Raw genomic sequence first — 25,000 nt, 5'->3', positions numbered from 1 at the left:
CCTGTGGTTCTAAGCATCGGGGAAGAGTTGATATGGTCGGCCCTGGTGTGAGGAGCTCCTGGGGCCGCCGCAGTCACCTGGATGGATTGCTGCGCCCTCTGGTCGCCTCCGGAACCGCTCATGGTGACAGCAGCAAGGGCACCCGAGTCGTAGTAGGTGCCAGCTGCTGCCAAACGTTCAGCCTGCAGGTGGTAATGTAACATATCCTCTGTCACATCTCCCTGAAAACATTGATCCAAGCTCTAAGGGAGTCAGTGACCTACCCGCCAGCTAAGACTGGGACTTTGCAGATTTTTTTTTCGATTTTTTTTTTTCTTTCTATGGTAGTATTACCACATTATTTTCTCTCTTTCTCTTTTCTTATATATTGTTCCTCACCGTCAGTGTTGGAGTGATGGGTGCCGTGGGCGTGAGGGTGGGCGTGGCTACCGCTCCGGACTCATAGTAAGCCGCCGCCTTGAAGCCGTCTGCGGGCGTGGGCGTTTGAGGAGAGACGCCCGTGATGGAAGCGCCGGTGGCTGAGGGGAAGTATCCACAACCCGCCGGAAAGCCTGAGGGCGAGGAGGGGTAACCCAGGTCAGAGGGGAGGGGGACTGGCGCCACGGGTCAAGATTGAGGTCACAAAAGGTTAAGTACAAAATAACTCTGTTACAAAGGTAAGAGAGTTTGGTTAAAAAAAGGAAAGAAAAAGGTTGTTCATCATTGAAAAAGATGAATTCTCTACTCTTTTTTTTGTGGGTGTTTGTGGGGCCGGAAGTAGCCAATACACCGGTGAGGTTAAAATCAAAAGATATGTATTGTTTTTGCATAGGTTGAAAACAGTTGACAATGGTTAAAACATTTGACATGCAAAACATGATACGACCATAAAAATAGATATACGACTGCTTTCCGGCCAAGAGTAGATTGAAAGAGTTAGTGACAAAAGTGTTAGTTTGGAGTTTGTGAAGCCTCAAAGCACAGATAAATGTCACCCTTAAAATAACAAATGCTCTAAAAACGAGTCTATGTTTCTCGGGGCAGGAACATGCCAACCCAAAACGAGAGAGTATTGTCTAAAAAACAGACTAGTTGTTTCGTATACAGGAAAACATCTCTAGAAAAACTACGGTTTTGGTCTAAAAGTTTTCTAGACTAAAAGTAGTCTGCTAAAGTACCTGTAAGAGGAATAGATGATTAGCTAGTTAGTCCATCACAGTGAGGAATCTAATATTTCATCATCACATTGAGTAATCTAGTATTGCATCTTGATCTAATAACTTCTAGAATCTTATATCATAATCGCAGATTATGACAGCATCATGACTAGTATTCTACATTCACCTAGATTAGAGTAATAGTTACTAGCTATATTATTTCTAAACATTTTGTTATCATCAAACAGAGAGGAAACGCGCGCCAAACACTGGCTAGCTCTATAGATACTATAGATGCTATGGTCTATAGATACTATAGTCTAGAAGAAGTAATTCTATGGGAGTTCACTCTTCTTTCTTCATTCTTCTGTTACCTCTATCCCAGATCATTCTTTCTAGTACATCTTCTAAGAAGTTTCACCTAAGTGGTAACATTTCTTTCTAAGGGAAAATGTTGTGAGAGAAAGTTGCTAAGTCTATCTTGGTCTATCTTCATCTATTCTTGAGTCACAGGAATAACATCGTACAAGGTCAGTAGCTTCTTCGTCGCCAGTGGGTACTTACTTCGCTGGTTACATCCGTCTTCTCTGCTTCTCTCTCGGGATTTTCATTCGTTTTTAAATATCCTTTACGTTGGTGTTTTTTATCTTTGAAATTCATGTTTTCTCTCTTTTTTTTCTATTTTTTTTTCTTTTTTTTTCCAGATTTTCTCTATACATTATTTATTTATTTTTTTAGGCATAATACCCCCTTTCTTTATGGATATATATAATTGTTCGTGATTATAAATGTAAGACTTACTCAAAACCGAACAAAAAACTCAAAAAGGGAAAATGGTTACAATTGTTTTATTTTTAATTAATCTAAGTGCTAATGGGTAAAAATATAATTATAGAAGAAAAAAAGTAAACAGGACAGGAACCTCAGATTTCCTCTAAGTTCAAACTTAACAACTACATTTTTTTTCCTTCCTTCTGAGCTAGAAATATCTACGAGTTATTATTACAACAAAGGATACAATCTTTTTTGTTTGTTTGTTTTAGTTCCTTAAACAAAAAAAAAACAAAAAAATAAAATCTAACAAATAACCAAAAATATTACATCAACATTTTTCTTCCATAGTCAATGAAAAAAATACAACTACATACAAATACGTTCATTTATGTTGTCATGTTTTAGGGGGGGGTATTACGTGCACTAACCCTTGGCATGGTAAATGTCGACCCATTGATTCCATCGTCAAAAATATATGGATTTCAAATATATATATTTATTTCTTTAAATAAATATAAATATATATGATGGTTTTACACACATACAATATATATATGTATGTGTGTGGTATACACTTTATAATCCCGATAAAATTATCTGAATCACCTCTGAATCATATGATCTTCTTAAAGAAATCTCTGGTTACTACAAAATCCCTAAAAAAGCTTTCGTGAAATTTACAAAAAAAAAAAAAAAAAAAAAAAAAAAAAATCTTTAAACTGAAAAAAAAAATTGAGAATGAATCTGCAATGTTAATTAGCATGTGCAACATTCGCTACAACGAACTCAATGCTTTCTTACCAGGTGCCAACACATGGACGGCGCGAATTGAGGGAACCGTATTGGAGTTTAGGCCTTTGCTGGAGCTTTGATTTTCATTTCTGAAGGGTATGGCGGCAGTCAGGCCTATAACCACAGAAAACGTGGTCAGCTGTGATCAGCCTTAGAGGGGGGGAAGGGGGTGTGTGGGGGGTGGGGAGGGCTGTTTTTTTTTTTTTTTTTTTTTTTTTTTTTTGGGGGGGGGTGGTGACTTGGATTGTGGGGGGGGGGGGGTGATTGCAGAATTGATGGGGGTTTGTTGAGGGGGAGGTGAGGTTAGAGTGTGTGTATGAGGGGGGGTGGGGGAGGATATGGGATGTAGTGAGAATAGATAAATATTCTCACTTTTATTTGCGTGTTGATTGGTAATTCTGCAATGATTAGGGGGGGGGGACGGGTTCTTAAGGGGTAGGGAGGAGGGGGTAAGGGGAGGGGGGGGCAGTGGTTATCGTTTTGCTAATTATTTGTCTTTTTGCAAGTTAATTAAAATGCGAATTATAAGCCGAATCTCATTTCTTAGGTCGTGGATATTGTGAATGTGTATTGATGGCCTGTACATGCAAACATGTACAGACTGGCTATGTATGTATATGCATGTGTCTACGTATACATATAAACATACATACATTATATATATATATATATATATATATATATATACATATATATATACATATATATATATATATATATATATATATATATATATATATATATATGTGTGTGTGTGTGTGTGTGTGTGTGTGTGTGTGTGTGTGTGTGTGTGTGTGTGTGTGTGTGTGTGTGCATACATGCAGACATATACACATATATACATATATATATATATGTATATATGTATATATACATATGTACATATATATGTAATATATGTATATATATGTACATAAATGTACTTATTAATGTATATATATATATATATGTATATATATATATATATATATATATATATAAACATATATATGTACACACACATGTATGCATGTAAATGTAAATACGAATGTGGATCTATAGATGTATAGCACATGACTTAAAAATGAACATGAAAGCAACAACATTAAGAACAAGAAGCGCTCAAAGACAAATAAGATAACCAACATTACTCTTTTTTTCTCTCAAATATATATAAATCACATCTACATGGGAAAGTTCCTCCCGAGGGCTCGCTTATGAAGAACCAACCCAGAGGCGGGAAAATCCCCTCTAAGGCTGAAAACAGCTTTATCATATTACATCATAAACTCGGCAAAGTATAACAGAAGAGCATCCTTATTGTAATAACATATGGACGGCACAGAATCGAAGAGCAAAAGGCTATATATATATATATATATATATAATATGGGGGGGGAAAGGGGGAGGGGGTAGCTTAAGTTCTACAGCAGTCGTAGGGTACACTGAAATAAATTCTTGGGAAATATATTTATATATAGAGAGAGAGGGAGATTGTTTTGTTATTTAAAGTGTCCACTTTGCCCCTGTCGTAAATTTCCCGCCAACTGCTACGAGGAGAAATAAATTCAAAATATTGGCGGGAAATTACATTCAAAGACTCAAGGACCGTTACATCTCGCAATTCTCTAATCATATTTGAATAATTTACGTTTTTTTTTTTTTTTTTTTTTTTTTTGTCTCTCTCTTTTAATCTTCCACTGTTTACAAAAAAAGTGAGATGTATGTATATAGCCCTAGAATGCTCGTTATCATAAAACTCGCAATAAGATACAAGTATATATAATAAAGGGGGGGAGGGGGAGGGGGAGAGAAAGAGATAGAGCTACAACAAAGCCATAAATCTCGGTCTCTATAATAATAATAATAGTAATAATAATAACAATGCCAAAGAAGCAGTTTTAAGAAGGGGGAGGGCGAGGGGGGGGGGGCGAGAGTGGGGGGCGAGGGGGGGGAGCGGGAGGAAGAGGTATAATCTAAGATTGCCATCATCTTCAAGATTCTCTGAGTACCTATTCAAATATCAGGCGTTCTCCTCTACCATTACATAATATTCCCTAACTGGGCTACTTGAATAATCATAATAGTAATAATAATAGAAAGACACTAATATTCGCGCCTAGTCCTAGATCACCGCCAAAGTTTACTGCACCGCTAAAGAGAAATACATAAGAGATACACTAGAATTACGAGAGAAATCTAGATTTGACTAGAGTTTCTAGAGTCTAAACATTGGGTCAACCCTTACACATGCCTCGGGTGTCATGCATGCTCAGCTTATATCATCTAGAACACGCTAGACTGAAGTATTGGCAGAGATACTAGAAGGAAACAGAACTTGTTTTTATATGTTGACCATTATATTTATTTTACATACATACATAATCAATTTTTTAAATGACTTTTAGGTGGTAGCACTTATTTTTAGGCATACATAGTCGCTTCTGATGGTAGTACGCTTGACCTTTTTGTTTTGTTTTTTTTGTTTGTTTTTTTCTTGCGAAACAATGGCCCTGCGTATGTACCATCAGAGGCTTGTCAGCAGAACAGGATACATTCCACATTGTTCAAAATAAATAAATGATGAGAATAGTAATAAATAAAAAGGAAATTTCTACATCGCCGAGTTTTGCCTCGATCTCTTTTAAAAAAAAAAATTGTCAGATCTTATTAAAGTCAGCCTTAGATTACTAAGAAAAAAAAAAAAAAAAAAAAAAAAAACATAGAGAGAAATAATGTAACCAATTCCCTTGCCAACCCCCCCTTTTCTTTACCGGTCCCCCCCACTCCCCCAGCCCTCCTTGCCACCACCCCCTCCTAGCCACCTATGATGAGGGGGGTGGGGAGGAGGGTTCAAAGGGCGGAGGAGGGAGGGAGGGAGACGGCGTTCACCAAAGGGAGGGTAGTGAATTAGGGAGTGGAGTTCCCGCAGACTTGTACGCCACGACTCCCTGGCCGACACAAGACTTTTTTTTTTATGTGAAAGCATGGGTGTTTGTCTCCCCCCCTCCCTTGCTTTCTCAGCTAAGATGTTGCACGCCCATGCCCCATCCCAGGCCTAATCAATCGACAGAAATGGTCATTTGTTTTCACATCCCCGCGTACTGATGAGGATCTTCAAAAAAATGCAATGTATCAATAATAAACATACACAGGAAAAGCGATGAGCTGAAAATAATCTTTGCTAATAATGCTTGCAACCTTTTTTTTCAATTACTTATCAAGAAATGCATTCCAAATAGGCACTGGGAGAGAAGCTTGGTTGCAACTACCAATTTTTTTCCAGTGGGGAGGGGAGGGGGGGGAGGTTCTAGGAGAGGGGGATAACCTTGGGAAACCAAACTGTCAAAGGATGTCCTTCATTAGGACATCAAAATTACAAGTAGAAAATTACAATTATGATATGCGTAAATTAATTGAAAGAGAAATAGATAGATAGATAGAGAGTGAGAGAGAAAGGAGAAAAACACAGATTAACAGATGTGAGAAATGCATGCTTTGAAATGGGAAAATTGTTGTTGTTCTTTTTCCAATTGTGACACATTTTACAGCAGCATAAATATGAAACGATTGTGCAAATAGAATGGGAAAAAAGGAGGTTCTCTCATTCCCATTAGATAAGAATATCATCAGAAAACAAAGAGTCGGTTAAGACCCTCTTCCAAACCCCCAAAAAAGGTGTGCCATAATCCTTTAGAAGTTGAAGCACCGCCTCATATACAAATAATATTGGAAAGAGACAACCAACGGGCGCCCGTAAAAACGAACTCTTCAAATAACGTTTTGATTGTATTTATTTTTTTCATATATATATTTTTTTCACAAAAGTGTAATTGTTGTAGCATCAAATGGAGCTTTGCAGTTGCAACCTCAAGGAAGCCTAGGATCTAATTGAAAAGTTGAAACGTGGTGGGTGGAGGAAATCAATATATATATATTTTTTAATGTTTTTATTTTTTTTTACCTTTAATAGTTCGGGAATCATCTTCCGATGCGTTCGAAAGAGACCAGAGAAGAGGATCGACTAATGCTCTTTTGTCTTACGAAAAAAAGGAAATTTTTTCAAAATCAAACAAACAAAAAATCGAAATTTTCGCCCTTTAAAGAAAAGAAAATTGAACGAAGTTAAAGTGAAATCGAAATATATATATATATATATATATATATATATATATATATGTACATATAAGCATATATATAATATATATATATATATATATATATATACATATATATACATACATATACATGGAAAAAGACAGAAAGAAATGAAAAGTGAAAAACTAAGATTATGGCAAGGACTAGATTGCGCTGTCTTAAGGTTCACAAAAAAAGAGAAAAAAGTGAGAGGTAAAGATATGAAGATAATCTTGTACTCCGCGGAAGGGAAGGAGGTAATGAGGGAAAGGGACAAGAATTTGAGAGAAAAGTGTAAGAGTATATGGAAGGTATGAAGGCCAGGAGAGAAGGAGGGAGAGAAGGAGGGAGAGGAGGGGGGGGGGGAGAAGGGGGAATGAAGGATAGGGGGGAGGGAGGGAGCTGGGGAGAGAGGGAGGGAGGGGGAGAGAGGGGGGAGAGAAGGGGGAAATGAGTGAGAGGGAGGGAGGGAGTGAGAGAGAGAGAGAGAGAAAGATAGAAAGATAGAAAAATAGAGAGAAAGAGAGAGAGATGACACAAGAAAGAGAAAAAGAGAAAAATAAACAAACAAAAACTAAAAAAAAAAAAAAAAAAAAAATCCCAAAATGGCGAAAACCGAACAAGATACAGTGAGAGAAAGTGATCAGCCGATCTCTGTTCCTCGACGCCTCAGAGACCCCTGCACCTCATCCTATAAGTGAGTAAAAAAGCACATTTCCAACTAATAGTTTGCTTCATACATCACAACTCACCGAATCAATAGAAAGTAGATATATATCAAGTATTGTAAAATAATATAAATATTTTTTTTAGGGCATTTTAATATTTATGTATATATAATATTCACGCGTATGACCAGGAAATGAAAACACATTCCAGCCTTTGTAAATAGTTACTTTACAAAAGAAAGAGAGAAAAAAAAAATTGTACCTCCTTAAAATCAAGGTCGTCCTAATCATTTTTTGAAATTAATAATCATTATTATTTTAATTTTTTAAATTTTTTTGAATGTATTTTCACCAAGTTGGTCTATGGCTTCTCTACACTCCCAAACATCAAAATACCACAACCTTTCCCTGATTTTTAGGAGCCTCAGCATCCTGTATAGTCAATAAAAAATATAACAGCGCATTAATATGTCGGGGCTACACACGCTAGCCCCTGACTAGACCACAAAATGAGTATTACCAAATTGTATCGCAGTTGCATAGTTAAAAAAGTGACGGAATTGGCACTGTATTGTACTCCCCCTAGTCTCGTTTTCTTTCCAGGCGTTTGGAGGGGAACTCAGCTAAAAAGAAACCGGAGATTCATACTCCTATATTTTTTAATTTGAATAATTATTATTTTGAAATATTTTCCTGATCGATTGCGAGAGAATTGCAATTATTGGATCGGTCGAGTTCGCCTACAACAGCCTGCTGGAGTAACCCAAAAAAAAAAAAAACGAGAAAGGGCAAAACGCATCCCTACATGACTAGGCCTAAATCTTGTGAGAATCGTAGCCAATGACTGGCCTCGTTGTTTCTACGACGACGTCTAAAACGACTAGGTGCCGCATCCCCCCAAAATCGGGATGCGGTTGAAAATGTGTAATCTCGAAATGGCCTAGTACACTCACTCTAAAATGACCTTACAAATTATATCTGGACACAAACTCTAGAACAAGATCCAACTAGGTGAACTTGACTAGTTTTGCTCTAGCAACATCTCAAGTCTAGATATAACTTGGCCATGCGCCCATCCCTGTGCCAAAACAAAAAACAAAAACAAAAACAAAAAAAAAGTTCAAAAGAAAAAATTGTATATATATATAAAAAAGAGAGATGTATATTACATTACCACAATTCAGTCATTAGTATTAATATAAGCTTTTTTTTTTTTTTTTTACAACCAAAAAACTTTAGATGGGAAAGTCTCTCTAAGATATCTACGCCGGGAACCAACTTGCACACCAAAGGGAACCTACTCTAACAGGCCTATTTGTTTAGCAGAAGCCGACTTAATCTACCATTAATAGATGGGTTAGTAGAGGTGGGAGAAATCATTCAATTTTATCTTTAAACTATAACTAGAAGTTCTCTCAGTAGAGATATTGCTTGTTTTATGCTCTCAATTGATTAAAATTCTTCATCCGCTATATGAGGGAGGGGACTTGCATTTAGAAATAATCAAAAAAGAGTAAAACTAAAGACAGCAAACTGAAAAAAAAAAGATATATCCATTACAGAGAACTAACATCTAAATAAAAAAAAATCAAAACGAAAAAAGGAAATAAACCACTAGCAAAGCCAGTCATTTGGTAACAATGACGGTACAATCTCATTATTTCAACCTAGCCCTGCCCTTATCATTGCTCTCCGGGTGACAACAAGTCTTCCTACCGGCCAGTACTTTAACATAAAATGGTATGACAATTGCATTAACCATTTTGTATGTTTTTATTTTTTTATTGCTTTTTTAACTCTCTAAATAGACAACTTTCATACTAGTATATTTGTCTTTTTCTTTCATCAAAGTTGGAAAATTAAATATTTAGTTTTTTTTATTATTATTATATATCTTTTTCTTTTTACAGACTTGTTCCTTGTCAGGATCTAAATGTTGTACTATGTGTTGAGGCGTAGTTAGTAGTTCCATCACGTCTACTTTCTTCAAGTACTGACATAAATAAGTTAAATGTGTCGGATGGAGTACGGCATTCAAGAGGATGTGAAGTAAACTGTCACACTTTTTGCGGACATTCCCGCTGACTTGGACACGGTTCTCTTGAAGACTTTGCATTGGCACGCGATTAAAATTTTGAAGCATTGTGACGCGTGCATATAAATGAAGTTGTAATATATCATCACTCGTGAATTCGGCGCCAATTTTCTGCAAAATCTCCAAAGGCGGGATATTAATTTCGTGTATCAGTATTCGACACCCTCTTCGGCCAGGCGTGATACCCTCCCCACCCACCCACCCTCCCTCCCACCCTCCCGTATTCAATATTCACAATGAATCAAGTTGATCTTAATCATTGTAATCTACCATCACAATCTCAATGAAAGGATTACATTCAATGATCATCTAACGGCGATTTTCTTTTTAATAACCCGGATTTGAATATTAATCTGATGATTATTCCTAACCCCATTATATGAACACCTCTTGTCCGTCTACATGCCGGTAAATCTCAGCCCAAAATGCACCCAAAACAGCGCCTTTCTAAGACGGCACAAAAAAAATGAAAACAAAATGTAGCAAAAAACTGTCAACATGAGTAGCGCATTTCCAGCAAATAAAGAGCAAAGCAAACTGCCCTTAGCGGCTAACGCTCAACTGAATCAGTTCAACAGCTGTTTACGACAAAGCCAAGGAAGAAGAAGAAAAAAAAGAGAGAAAAAGAAAAAGAAAAAAAAAAAGAGCAACGCACGTACTTAAAATGTAACGTCAACTCAAGTATCAAAAGAACAAAAGTCTTGCAATAACTTACGACCAAACGACAAAACCAAATCCCGGCACCTCTAAAAAATACCTACGTGTGATACGATCCCTCGCTAATTATCATTATTATTATTATTATTATTATTATTTCCGCGTGTCTACGAGCCTTGGCCTAGCCGTACCCTCCAAGAGTCAAGGCACTCCAAAACGATCTAATACATGTTCATCACAGAAATAAGGAAACTTCACTGGACTCTCACGTCGTCGCGTCGCTGCGGCTCGACCACTGTCTTCAAGCCTTCCCTCGGGGACTTCACACGCCTGGCTGAGGACTTGGCATCTCATTTAAATGCCATTTCGCGAGTTTCTGGTGACAGAGGAATCGAGAGTTCTCTCTTTTGAAGAAGTTACGGGTCCCGGAGGGTGGCCGGTGGCAGTGCCAAGAAGGAAAAAAAAATGGGGAGGGGAGGGGAGGGGAGGGGAGGGGAGGGAAACAGGAGAAGGGGAAAAGAGGGAAGGTGTAAACAGTGCGTCGAGACCCCAGCAACCTTCTTCGCCCAGCCTCAAGGAAACGAATGAACGCGTTTTGACCCGATCTGACCCGCCGTCCGGACGCCGGCTACTCGTGCCAGGAAAGTCACCATGCACAGCAAGGGTCATGGCCACAAAGACAATAAACCAACAAGAGTCATCATAAAGAAATCTTAAACAGAGGAGTTCAACATTACTTCCTCCCCTTAAACAGATGCTCTTCTGACTTCTCAAAGATTTAAAAAAATAAGACAAAAACAAAAAAGCAAGAGAGATTTACCACGGAATCCTACGCTGCGAGAGGCGATTCCGCGTTGCCCTTCGCCGGCGACCGAAATTGGCGAGTCTGATTTTGCTTCTAACTGGTATCTTCAACAAGACTGAAACGCAAGAGCATCAGGCCATGACTTTAGATAAGCCTTTTAAAGCCAAACGGATGCTGTTAGGACATGCGAAAACCTGGAGTAAAAAAAAAATGTGAAAAAGGACGAGAGAGGGAGGGAGGGAGGGAGAGGGAAGGAGAGAGAGAGAGAGAGAGAGAGAGAGAGAGAGAGAGAGAGAGAGAGAGAGAGAGAGAGAGAGAGAGAGAGAGAGAGAGAGAGAGAGAGAGAGAGAGAGAGAGAGAGAGAGAGAGAGAGATGGAGAAAAAAAATACGTTTTACGTTTACCCCCAAAAAAGAGGGGAAACAAAAACAAAAATTAAGTACTGAAAAAAATGTAAAAAATCGGTCCCATACATCGAAAACGTCATCCGCTTCGACCAACACTTTACCACCAAAATGAATAACGAGATGAATAAGTGCATAAAAAACACAACAGTTTATCGCCAGTAACGCCCCGATGCTCAAGCTTCCAGGTCACCATCTCTCAGTCAAAGTATGATCACAAACAATACATCACCAGAACACGAAAGCCTTCCCATCTCCGCCTCATTCGATTGAAAAAGAAAAACAAAAAAAATGACACGGATTGTCATTTCTTCGTTGTCGCTGAATTCGATCTGGTATTAAAGCAGTAATAATACCTTTTTTATACATATACATATATAGATATAAATATACATATGTATATGTGTATGACATCCATGTATGACATCAAGAGTGAAAGGGACACGACATCGACGGCGAATCAGTCACATGAGTTCTGGAAATGATGGTACTTAAGTGTTCTTTCGAGAATCATCTCCCTCTCCTTCATATAGCTTAGGTTAACTGACTTAAATAAAGCATTGCAGAAAGCGAGTCCTGCAAATGGATGGATCCTGAAAATTGGGATGGTATCAGATCTTAGCCGTAATATTTGTCAAGTCTTGCCTTCATGACCCACCCCCCCATGAAAAAAGAAAAAAAAATCTCTCCGTCATTTAGTTATTTATTTATTGTTCACTTCATCATCATCCCCCCCTCCCCAGATAAACCTAAAGTTAATAAAAAGGTAGGGGAAAAAAAGTAAAAAAAAAGGGACAATAGAATCTTCCGTCGTCTTAAAAAGAAGAAGAAGAAAAGAGAAGAAGAACAAAAAAATAAGTCCCTTCGGTTGAGACGACGTGAAAATTACAAAGGATCAAGTCGTGTTATTGTCGTCCTGTGAACTCTCCCGCGCAGGCCAAAAGAACGCGTGAATGAAGCGGGCCTAAGCACACACACCTCTTCTAAACAGGTGTACTTCTTTAACCTTTATTCAGTGATATAGGTCTATGTACACAAAGTTGCAGCAACAAGATGGAATAGGAGGTGTCCCTCAAGAAGCAGCTTAACCCTTTTGCTAATACTTGGATTCCTTCAGACAGGGAGGGTGGAACTTTTTATTATTGTTATTATTTTTTTTTTTTAATGAAATGCTTATCTTATCACCATGTCAACCATCAAATTTCCAAATAAGGGGGGATGGGGGGCCTTAGTTGTTGTTGTTGTATTTTTTTAAGATATCATTCTCATAATATTTTTTTTTGTTTTGTTGTTGGTTTGGGTTTTTTGTATTTTTTGTTGAGTCTTTTTTTGTTTGTTTGTTTGTTAAATGCTAACAATAATCACAGAAGAAATCAGTTCTGAACGGCGAGAGGTGAGAAGGGCGCCACAGGTTGCACTATAAGGTCCATAGGCTATATACAAGGCATGAGAGTTTCGGCTTGCCAGGCCAAGAGTGGGCTGGGTTCAGGTGTGCCCAACCAGGTTTAAAGCAGGATTCAACCCGATATATTCTCCCAAAGGAAACTTGCCATCAGGCAAAAGTCCAACAATCCCTGGGAAAAGAAACAAGAGAAAATCAAAATGGTGACCTACACCTTGTGTTAAGCTTTGATATATATATTTCACTAACTTTGATATCACATTCATTAGAAACATATAGATATGAAAGACAAAAAAAAAAGATATAAAAAAAAACTTGCCACATATCTACATTCATCGTAGCAAATAGAGAAGAGAGTTTGAAAGGAGAAGAATTGACAAACAATGAGTACTGAATCAGGACAAAAAAAAAAGAGGAACATAGTACTCCACTGCAATCCAAAAAAAGAAAAAAAAGAAAAAAAAAACTACGAATTTTGTATCTATGTACCTTGAAGATGAGACAGAGAGAAGTCATCTGAGCTTCAACTCCTTGTAAGACGTGAGGTCACTCCGTAAACTATCTTGCTGCTACAACTACCAACACACTGCTACTGATAGTGAGTGCCCCCCTGGGAGTAGGGGTAGGGCCGGGGGGGCCACTTTGGCACCTCACTCCTGACAACACCGGTACGACGATATGGCGGAGTGGTTGTGTGATCAAACACTTCCTTGTTCTTTTATTTAGGATGACATGGTGTATATAGTGGTATAGATCTTTAGCTTTTTTTTTCTCTTTTTGATTAATTAATTCCCTAAAGAGAGTTCTTTTTTTTTTTTTTGGTGTATTCTTATTATTTTTGTTTTCTTTAGTGATCAAGTTCATCTAAACAAAAAACAAAACAAAAAAACAACAACTACGGAGACTCGAAATACTTGTTTTAAAAAAATGGGGCCTAAATTGGGTACCTTTTCAATGATTAAGCGGGTTAACCAAACAAACAAAAAAAAGGGGTTTTCAAAAATAGTTAGTCATTGAAAAGATATCCAACCTAATGGCATTTACTCATTTATCTTTTCTTTTCTATCTTTCAACATCTGGTCCGTTCCCATATCGCCGAAGAGGTTAATTAGCAAAGTAAACAAGTAAGAAACATAAGACATAACAAAAAGTAAACTCATAAATAAAAATTAGAAAAAAACAACAACAATGTATATAAACAAAAATACTGCTATCGAGTGTTATACAAATACGAAGCTACGGTCATTTGCCCAAAGTCATAGCAGCCTAAACCAGGAAAACCATCTAGGCCTACTTCCCTAGAATACAGTACATGTACTCTTGCCTACACGCAGCTGCGGGGTGTTAAAACTTGCCTTTGTTGCTCTAAGGTCAAGAAAATATGTCATGCATCAAAGCCAAAATGGTGAGTTAATTGCGTCTTTTCAGAACGCAAGATTTTTTTTTTTTTTTTTGGGGGGGGGGGGGGGGAAATGTTTGTTGGGGGCTATTGGAAAATATTTTCAAGTTGCTATGCTGTTGTTTTTTTTAGTAAATGTTTCCTTCAAAACTTTGTAAATGTAGATCCTATGCTCGTAAACTCAACAATTGGGTGACGGCATTCGAAAAAAAGACGGAAGATCCAAAAAAAAAATATTACATAATTTTCTCATATCCAACGATCCAAAAATTGGATGGTCTGGAAGGGGAAAAATAGATATATATATATATATTTATACAAATGCATTCAAAAGACTCGCCGGAAATATGGCCAGCTGAGTCGCATCCCTTGAAAAAAGGAAAAAAATGAGAGGGAGTCATACAATATAAATATATCTTTTTGGAAAGATGAGTTTGACGATGAACAACAATTTGGAAGGTTAAAAGCCATCCCCCATCTGCAGAGCGAGTTACAACTGCAAGGCATGCAGGTTATATAGACCCAAATCGACCGGGTGGGGAACACACAGCGCTGCTATACCAGTGTTTAAATTACCTGCTGGATAAGGAAACCCAAAGCTTGGGTAACTGGCATAGCCGCGACCTGCATATGCGGCGTAAGCGGCTGCCTGGATACCTGCAAAGAAAACGGGAAGAGGAGGGGGTGTTACTCAAGGTGCATGTGGATTTCATTAAAAAAATAAATACTATAGTATGATTATTATTCTTTTTCTTTTTTTTTTTCTTAACTCTCCTATCTTGATATATTGATCTAAACTCAGTGCTCTTGTGGTGGTCATTATTGTGAAATTCTTAGTTCAAAAAATGAGATATATATATATAATATCTGGTACGAGTTTCTTCTAAAAAAATGAACATTTATATACGCATTTTTAAGGAAGTGAAAAAAAAGAGATTAAAATCTATGCGAAACAGATTTGGTGCTAAATCCTACTTTTATATTAAAACTAATGGCACTGGACGCATGCAATAACAATCCTAAATCAGATATATTTTTTTAATTAATCAGCTTCGTACTGCGTTTACTTAAAAAAAAAAGAAAATTCTAAGTTGTTTTGGCATATAACAAAGCTCAAAAAATTCTATAAGATATACCTCTGGCAACAACCCGTGACTAGTACAACTACTTGTCCAACTAAGGAGCAGGACATTAGGAGAATTTTCTAGAATCTGTCCACTTAGGTAGCAAAACAAAAAATATATATATCACACAACTACAGAGAGAAAAAATGTATGAGTAATAACAACAATAATACATATTTGTTGTTGGGAGTCTCTTTCTTATTTGATTAATGTTATTATTGTTTTACTTTCCCTGAATTTAGAACCAATGAACATGTGATATTTTTTTGAATTTGAAAATAACGGTCTTAACGCCCTCCTTTGTATTTTAACTGTATTTGAATGGACTGTAATGTATTCGTCCCAAGCTGGTGCCTGAGGTATAGTGGAGAAAAAAAAAATTATACCAGCCACACTCGAACCTGTCCCTTGATCTCGTTATCAATTGATTTTCATTGCCAGGCAATGCAAAAAGAGGGGGGGGGGTTGAGGGCGGGGATTCAAAATCAGTAAGGGCGGCTACTAATATCAGGTGTGACAGTAGTATAAGTGTGTGCTCAGGACACTTTTTTTTTTCATTTTTAGAAAAAATGGGGATTTTTTTTTTCTGAGGGGGGTGGGTATGTATGTGGGGAAATGATTTTAATTCCCCGATTAAAAATTGTCAGAAATACCGCCCTTCGCTGAACATCTGTTTGTGTGTATGTTTTTTTTTTCTTTCTTTTTTTTTGTCACTGTAAAACTTTCATATATGTCATTTGACAAGAATATCAGAATGAAATACCTTCTGTACTTCTCATCATTATTTCATGAAATGTACTTGGTACCATTTAAATTTTGTCTGTTTTCTATTTTTTTCTTTTTTTTTCTATTAGTCAACCTTTTGATTACTAGCCCAGTAAAAAATGGATTATATGTTAACTAAGATGTTTTACTGATGTCTGGTGTTCTTTTATATATATATATATGATTATCATTTGATTATTTTGTCTATTGTTTTTCAGTTTTATGTTTTGTGCGAAAAAATGGGGAGGGATAGTTACTTTTGGGAATATGATCAACTTCTGTCAAGAAATATAAACCCTCAGTATTGAAAAGAAAGAATTTTGGTATAATTAATGTGAAAGCTGAACTGTAACACAAGCGAGGGACATCTTGACACAACTAAATCATTTTTTAAAAGTTTTTCTAAACAATTTTGACACTCAGAGAACAACCCCAGAGTTTGATCATAGAACAAAAATATTACAAATATTATATAAATACTCAGATGTGCATTCCTTGCACTCATTTCCTCTGGACTAATTAAATAAATAAATAAAGGTACATATTAGTTAAGAATATTTACGACAAGATCTTTTTTTTCTCATTCTGTTGCCAGTAGTCTTTGCACAAATGTCTTTTCTCTTTGCCATTGATATTTATACACACACATATACATCTCTGTTTCGTACATAATTCCTCTTTAACATTTTCATTATAAACATCTTTTTTTTTCATTCTCGATAGGCTGAACTCTGAACTCTGGTTACAGCCTTTAGTATTACACTCTCTCTTCCACTGACAGATGTATATATCTTTATTTATTTCTTTTTTCCTTCATATCTACCATCACAGTGACTTCTGGGTGGCTCAGGGGTTGTGGCAGAAGGGACGCTGCCCGTGTTGGTAACACTGGCAGGTGGATGGAACGCGCTCAAGATACTGACCAGTGGCCACTTGTCTACACAATACACTGACTAGAGGAATACTTGTCCAACTACACTACGCTAGTGGAACAACTGTCTAAGTACACCACTGACAGATGGATACTGGAACTACTGCCCGGTAACTACACAACTGGAATACTTATTAACTTAGTACTACAGGGACAAGAGGAACAACGAGTCTCCTCATCTCGTGGAGCAAATGCCTCAAATACTACACCGACGAGTGGAACACACGTTAATTAAAAGTAAAAGTACTACACATTCAAAAAAAATAAGCTTGTTGAAGAAGTATGCCAACAAGCGATGGTGCAAAAAGAAAAGAAAAGAAAAAAAAATCAACATGGAAATAACGAAGGGGAAAATGTGTTCCAATGTCTGTGTATTATTATGAATCCACATCAGCTGACTTCAACATGGCAGACCACTTGTAGCCAGGGTAGCTCAAGTGACCCGTGAGCCTCTTATCCAGGTATTACTCTGAAAAAATACTCCACTTGCTACTGTGGACTGACTGACTGGTAGTCCAGCCGTCCAGCTACTACACAGGCAGGTGATCCACTCGGTCCACCAGCTACATTACAATAAACAGGTGATCCACTTGTCTACGAAACTACACAGTGACAAGTAATTCAACTGGTTCAGCGGGTACTACAGTGACAGGTGATCTACATTATCCAGGAACTACAGTGACAGGCGACCCAGCCACCTGCCTCAACACTACAGAGCGACAGGTGGTGATCCCCGCTCGCTCAGCCACCTCCCCGAGAGAAGGAGGGAGCCACAAGGAGTAGGTTTTTGCAAGCCCCCTTTTTTTTATTTATATATATATATATCATGACTTTGTGAGTGTGGCAGTAGTTGTAGTAGTAATGGTGGTAGCCAGCGAGGGGCGATGTGGAAGACTCTACGGGACAGGCTCGAGGGTTGGCGGGACACACGCCGAGGGAGCCTACACGAGGCTCAGCGGCCCCAACAGGAGGGAACGCCCGTGGAACGTATGACCCATCCACGCGTTCCCTGCTTGCTCCACCTACTGTGTTTCATCGCGTCACTGTTTCCGTCCGCCGCTCTCGTCTGACAAGAGCTGTTGCTCGCTGGATTGTTTTTTTTTTTTTTTTTTTTTTTTTGTGATTATGATTAGGATGATTATTAACTAATGAATTGTTATCATTGGATTAGTTCTTTCTATATTTTTTTTGTACGTCTGTATCTTTTTATTTTATATCTACTATTACTTTTACTATAGTTTTTTTTTTTCTAAGTGAGCAGCATTATCTACGGTAGAGTCGGAACTGGTGACGGAGGTGTAGCAAGTCTGAGGGGGGCTAACCTTGTGTAGGCTACCCCGGGTGGCTAGCATAGTAACAAGAAGAAATACATACCATCAGGGAGAGCTCCCAGCGACCAAACTAGATCTAGAACATTTGAGAGGAAAGAGAAAAAGAACTAGATCAGACACCTTGTCATGAAGGCATTCAATATGAGTTGACAATTATGACTGCAATTGGAAACTGGACACAAAAAGGTTTGGATCCCCAAATGATTGAAATCTAATTGCATTTAGGAGTAGCCCACACTTTGGAGAGACACATGAGAACTCCAAGATTGAATCAGTTTTACTAAAAGTCCAACAGGGACACTTAAGTAAAAAACAAATTATCACTCTAAGGAATATGCTATAGACCCGCTATTGGTCACTGGGAGCCGTGCCAAGCTTGCAATGCCGCTCACCAGCCAATCACATTTGAGAATTAGACTTATAGTGTACTGGGCCGGCCAGACACTAGATGCTTTGAGGTTTCTGATCTCTTCACGTTCATAGCCGGGCGGCCCCGCAGGTACGCCAGTGTGTGTGTGCCTGGCTACGAAGGGGTACAGCGGAATATGGAGGTACATACAGAGGTACAAATATATGTGCTCAGAGCCGCCTACGAGATCAGGACACCTGGGTTATTCTGTCCATAATGAAATGAAGCACAACAAAAAAAGAGGAAAAGATTTCGAGCGACTGTTTTTTTTTTTTTTTTTTTTTTGTCTTTTATTTTTTTTTTATTTTTTTTTTTTTTTTTTTTTTTTTTTGTCTAGTCATTCTTTCATCTTCAGGGAAAGAAGATATATGATTATCTGATGTCTCTACTGTTTTCTAAAAGATCTATGTCGGCTCTACTAGCTATGACTACTCTAGAAAGGGGCTAGAACTAGATAAAGACAAACAGTAAAGGTACGTTCAAAATTTTGTTTATTCTATCAACAATTATAATACAAGGCTTGATGCCTATGGTAAACTAGTATATATACTATCATTGGCACATGACATTACTAAAAGATTTAAAGGCCTCTTTAATGGAATTTTATGATAACCAAAAACCCTGTCATTTGGTACCAATTAAGTACTAAAAATCACATAGGCCATTCCTGAAAAAGCCTTGTAAGTAGTGTCATTGTCTTCCATACGCATAGTGAGACACGCAGCCCCTCTCTCCATAGCTATAAGACAACAGTAATGATATTCACAGCTAAAATCCTCTACAACTGCAGGAAAGATACAAATGGACCCATGTCGTACAATGACGAAATACAATAAGTTGTAGTAAAATGGTAATCAGCAGGCACGGGTTCGCTACGTCTCTCTCTCTCTCTGTTTCGCTAAATATAACGCTTCTTCGCTAACTTTCTCTCTCTCTCTCGTTTCTTTTTTTTGTTATTAACAGGCGTGTAATTGTTATCGCTCGCGTTGGTTTGTTTTTTGTTATATTTTTTTTTTTTTATTTATTTATATATAGCACTTCTATATATATATGTATATAGACTGTGACCCTCTGCTGGCTAGATCTGTATAGCATGATCATTCTTAATACCTAGGACTATACTAGCTCGATTACAATCTATTTTTTTTTTTCGTGAAAGTCTACCATTTCCTGGCCGGCGTTGCATTTTACCGTACCAAACCAAAAACCAAAACGACCGAAAAAACTAATGTAAAAAAGTATATATATATATTTTTTCCTGGATTTATCATTTATTATTTATTTTTTTATGTATTTATTTATTTATTTATTTATGTATTTATTTATCTATTTAAGGTAACTCTCCTCTATCTCAATGTATATTATATACCTCTGTGCGTCAACTGCTACTGCATTACAAAAAATGTGCGCACACTGCCGCACTCCATAAAACACGATATGTGACATTTAAACTATCATTTAAATGTTATGGTAAACTATGTTAACGTAAACTCAGATTTGGGATCATCGTTAGGAACTCTAAGAAAAAGGGTTACTTAGACATAGGCTTCAAGTCTTACGTGTCTAAACCTATATAAAAACAAGGAGAATTTGAACTCTCCTTGACTCCTCTGAATCTATGAATCGACGTGTTTTTCAGCTTGAAAAATTGAGCAGAAACTTTGCCTTCCAACACAGCGCGTGTGTACTGTGTGTATATATAGATATATGGATATAGATATATATAGATATATGTTATGTAACCCGTGCTATGTTGTAAAATCCATTGAAGTAAATCTCTTATTTCTCTCTCTCTCTTTCTCTCTCTCTCTCACTCCCGCATTTCCTCCGTGAACGTGGATTAATTATTATTACTCACAAACTGCCAAAAAAGGAAAGAAAAAAAAGTATATATTTTCAAAAAAATCAAATTAAAAAACTCAAAAATCTTCCTAGCATGAAATGAAATACATCTCTTTCGTCCTTACGCTGATTGGCAACTATCAATGATACAGCATCCTACCGGGTTAAGATATCAAGACGAAAAATATTTCTAAAAAAAATGTAAAAAAATAAATAAAAAATGAATTAAAAAAAAAATATAGAGACAAAATAATCATCCTTACAAATGAATGAAGCATTACGATGTGCCTCTAAACTCCCCTAAAGATCAATTATCTAGTCTGTATAAAAGTATAAAACATCTGATCTAAGACAATGAAAGTGTGCTGCACACTCCCTTCTCCCTTCCCCCCTTGGCTTAGTTTGAGCTAGAACAATTGGACCATTTTCTGTGCGCCTCTAAAATCATGCTATTAAAAGGGGGGGTTAAAACTTGATTATTTATAGCGGAAAAATTTCTTTTTTTCTTTTTTCTTCGTCTGTCTGTCTGTTTGAAAATGATATTAATATTAAGTGTGACCTACGTGTTTGTGTGTTTGTCTGGTCTGCTGTTTGCTGTTGTTGTTAGTTTATATAACTTTGATAGTATTATTTTTCTTATATATATATATATATTGTTACCCAGAGCTCTAGCTTCATCTTACCACTTTTGCCTGACTCAAATTGACAATAGAAACTTCGTCATTGCATAGACGTTTTGATGGCAGTTTTTTTTTCACTCTCTCTTTATAAAGTTAGTAAGGAAAAAAAAAATATTGCGAAAAAATACATATTATCTTTGGAATCGGATGATATTTGGTTTGATTTTCAAAGTTTGATCGCATGGTTTGCTTTTATTTTTTTTTAAATAGATATATTGCTATGTATATATTAGATTGCCTTGCTCGCCAGAAAAAAAATATAAACAATATAAATATACCGTCTCTAAGAAAGCAAAAAAAGATTTTTATTTTATTTTTTTTTGAAAATTTCATTTTATATTTTTTGGTTTTAATTTTTTTTTTATCGTTTTTTGTTTTTTGTTTTGTTTTTGTTTTTCTCAATCCACGGTTTCTATTGCGAATTTCATTTTGCGTCGAAAAAAAAATTAAAAACTATAAAGTACTTTGAACGTGCTCTAAATACGTAAATTAAGTGCCTGAGAGGTTGTCCCTGATAGAACATTGATTGAAATGATCTTCAGCTGTTTTTTTTTTTTCGATATTATGCCAGAAACCATATTGCTTTGAATTCTTTATCTTTTTCTCAAGAGATGAAGCCGGTCGCTTTTTGATGCTCAAAAATTCTACTTATCATCATCATCATCATCATCATCTTCATTATCATCATTTTGTATTGTATTTTTTTTTTGTCATATATATACTCAAAATTCATATTAAAAACTACGATAAAAATGTTTATACGCTTCAAAGGACACTTGTAATATATCACCTAACTACAGACTTCTCAATAATACAATAGTAGTGATGGGCGTAGGCGCTGCCCTCACCTACAGTATGTCAAGAAAAATAGCTTCCAAAACAAAACGAAAAGGACGTGAAAGTGGAGTAAATATACAGAGTGCTATTCTACAGTCATCTCTACGTATGCGTTACAACTATGGAGGGGGGCGCGGTTATATAGCAAAGCGAAACACAAAATAAATAATAATAAAAGTAAAAGTAAAAAAAAAAAAAAAAAAAAAAAAGAAAAAAAAAAAAAAAAAAAGGAAAATGAAAAAGAAAAACAACAACAACATATAGAAGACAATGTGAGTGTACAGAAAAAAGAACATCTGCAACACAGCTGTAATATGTTCACACTATCAACACTATAACCATGTTAACTCCTTGTCGTGGACTGGGAGGAGATGGTGAGTTCCTTGCACGGCCAGACACCAGCCTCCGAAGGTTATATATATTTAAATATATATATATATTTTTTTTATAATCCCTCTCCCTCTGACCACTTAAGGGGTTAAGTGTACGCAGGTAAAATTATACGAGTCTCCTATACTGGTATCCAAACCTTTTTATGCAGCACATGTAAGTGGCTACGTAAGTACTGTGGCCTAGTAAGTACTGTACTCTTACGTAAGTCACTTGGTCCACGTAAGTACATGGCGTAATATGAAGTACCAGAGGCATAAGTAGGGGGGAGTACCAGGAACCACGTGCGAACCGCCACCTATTGAGAGTTTTAGTTCATTAAGTACCTCGACTGTGCGCGCAGGTATACATATGAATATACATATACATATATATACATACATACATATATATAATGTAATATAATATATAACGTATACATATATATACACATACACATATGTACACATATACATACATACATATATATATATATATATATATATATATATATATATATATATACAATCATGTATCATATATATATGTACATAAATAGTATAGATATATATATATATATATATATATATATATATATATATTATATATATATATATATGTTTGTATATATGCATATATATAAATATATATATATATATATATATATATATATATATATATATAATATATATATATATATGTGTGTGTGTGTGTGTGTGTGTGTGTGTGTGTGTGTGTGTGTGTGTTGTGCATATATACACATATATATACATAATATATATATATATATATATATATATATAATATTATATATATATATAATATATATGCATATATATATATATATAATATATATATATATATATATATATATATGTATATATATATATTTACATGTATATGTATATGTATATGTGTATGTGTGTGTGTGTGTGTATGTGTATGTGTGTGTGTGCATGTGTATGTATATGTATATATGTATATGTATGTATATGTATATATATATATATATATATATATATATATATATATATATATATATATATATAATTGTATATGTGTACAAAAATATATGTATATATATAATGTACATATATAAATACGTATATATATAATGTACATATATAAATACGTATATATATGTATGTATGTATGTATATGTATATATATGTATATATGAGTTTGGGCAACTTGGGGGTAAGTCTGTGATGAGAATGGGACGAGTGGGCGTGGGTTCGCCCGCACGTGGACTCCGGCACAAGCATCGACTTAAGCCGCGGTGATTGCCAGTACCCCGTATGAGACAGGAGAGCAGAACAGCGCTATAACCTATTTACATCAATACAGCAGTATCACTTCATTATTATTATTATTATAGTAGCATTGCTTCTTATCACTTAAGTATGATGTACTTCACAAGAACTTCACCACTGCACTTGACAACGAAGGGAAGACAAGACATCTAAGCTTGACATTAAAGTGAATATTTAACCTTTCATAAGTATTGCATAGACATTGGAAAGAAGTGAATAATAATATTGGAAATCATTTGAATAATATACGCTGTCATTATTTACTTGCACAAAAAACTAATACAGAGAAAGCCCTAAGACATCCTGACCCAGGTGGGTAGAGTTGGGTAGTTCAACCACATAGCAACGACCTTTTTTTAAAGAACAAAAAGAAAAAAAAAATAGAAAAAAAAGGTAGAGAACAACGTCCAGCCTTCCCATATAAGGTAATTATAAACATTGCCACGTGAAGTAAGTCGCCGGGAGGACCTTGACCCTTACGGCCTTGTAGCAGAAGGTCCAAAGTAGGACCAGGCGCTCCCGACATGCGATGAGTGGCAACAATACAATAAAGAGACTTCTCTCCTCAACACCAACTTGTGTGCAATTCAAACTTTACTTGGTTAGTACGGGAAACTACGCAATACTGAATAATGTTATTTATGAAGACTAGCAAAGAAAAAATAAAAAAGGTGATAAGCGGTGACTAGAAAAAAACTAAGATAATGATGTATACAACACTAGGGCAACATAAGCTGTGTACACGGCTGTGACCATGGGTGGGCGCGATCACCTACACTATTTATTTGGTGTCATCTTTGGCCTGACAGGTACCAATACCGCGGGGGGAGGGGGGGGGGAGAGCCTGGTGAGGTGCCCAGGGAACCCTTGCACAGTTCACAGCCCGACAAAGTGAAGGAGGTCATGACCGTCCCAGCCCCGCCTAAAGAGTGAATGTCGTGACGCCCCGCGCGGCCCCGGGAGGGCGGCCCCAAGAGGGCGGGGCCTGACCCGGGAGGGCGGGGCCTGACCCGGGACCGCGCGGTCACCAGCCAAGTAAAGTTTGGGTCGCACGCAAGCTTGGCTCGGCAGCTATGGTAGGCTACACGCTACAGGGTGGGGGAGAGGGCGGCCTGCACGGCGGCCTGCCCGACGGGCGGCCGCGGTGCAGCT

General features: G+C 36.8%; 1 protein-coding gene across 1 annotated transcript in view; it reads right to left on the bottom strand.

Moving 5' to 3' along the window:
- Positions 1–25,000, bottom strand: part of LOC122255300 (uncharacterized) — a gene marked incomplete in the record, with an annotated part of 999,006 nt that overhangs the window by 15,200 nt on the left and 958,806 nt on the right. The window contains 5 exon segments of the mRNA XM_086535919.1: positions 2–221; positions 379–551; positions 2,712–2,816; positions 14,824–14,904; positions 18,442–18,474. Of these exon segments, the coding sequence (XP_086392045.1) occupies positions 2–221; positions 379–551; positions 2,712–2,816; positions 14,824–14,904; positions 18,442–18,474 (612 nt within the window).

Source organism: Penaeus japonicus, unplaced genomic scaffold (assembly GCF_977035675.1).
Source record: "Penaeus japonicus unplaced genomic scaffold, GWHDUDI00000001_assembly GWHDUDI00000004, whole genome shotgun sequence".
Classification (NCBI taxonomy): Eukaryota; Metazoa; Arthropoda; class Malacostraca; order Decapoda; family Penaeidae; genus Penaeus; species Penaeus japonicus.
Note: the sequence above shows the minus strand (reverse complement) of the source record. Positions and strands in the feature narration are given on the sequence as shown.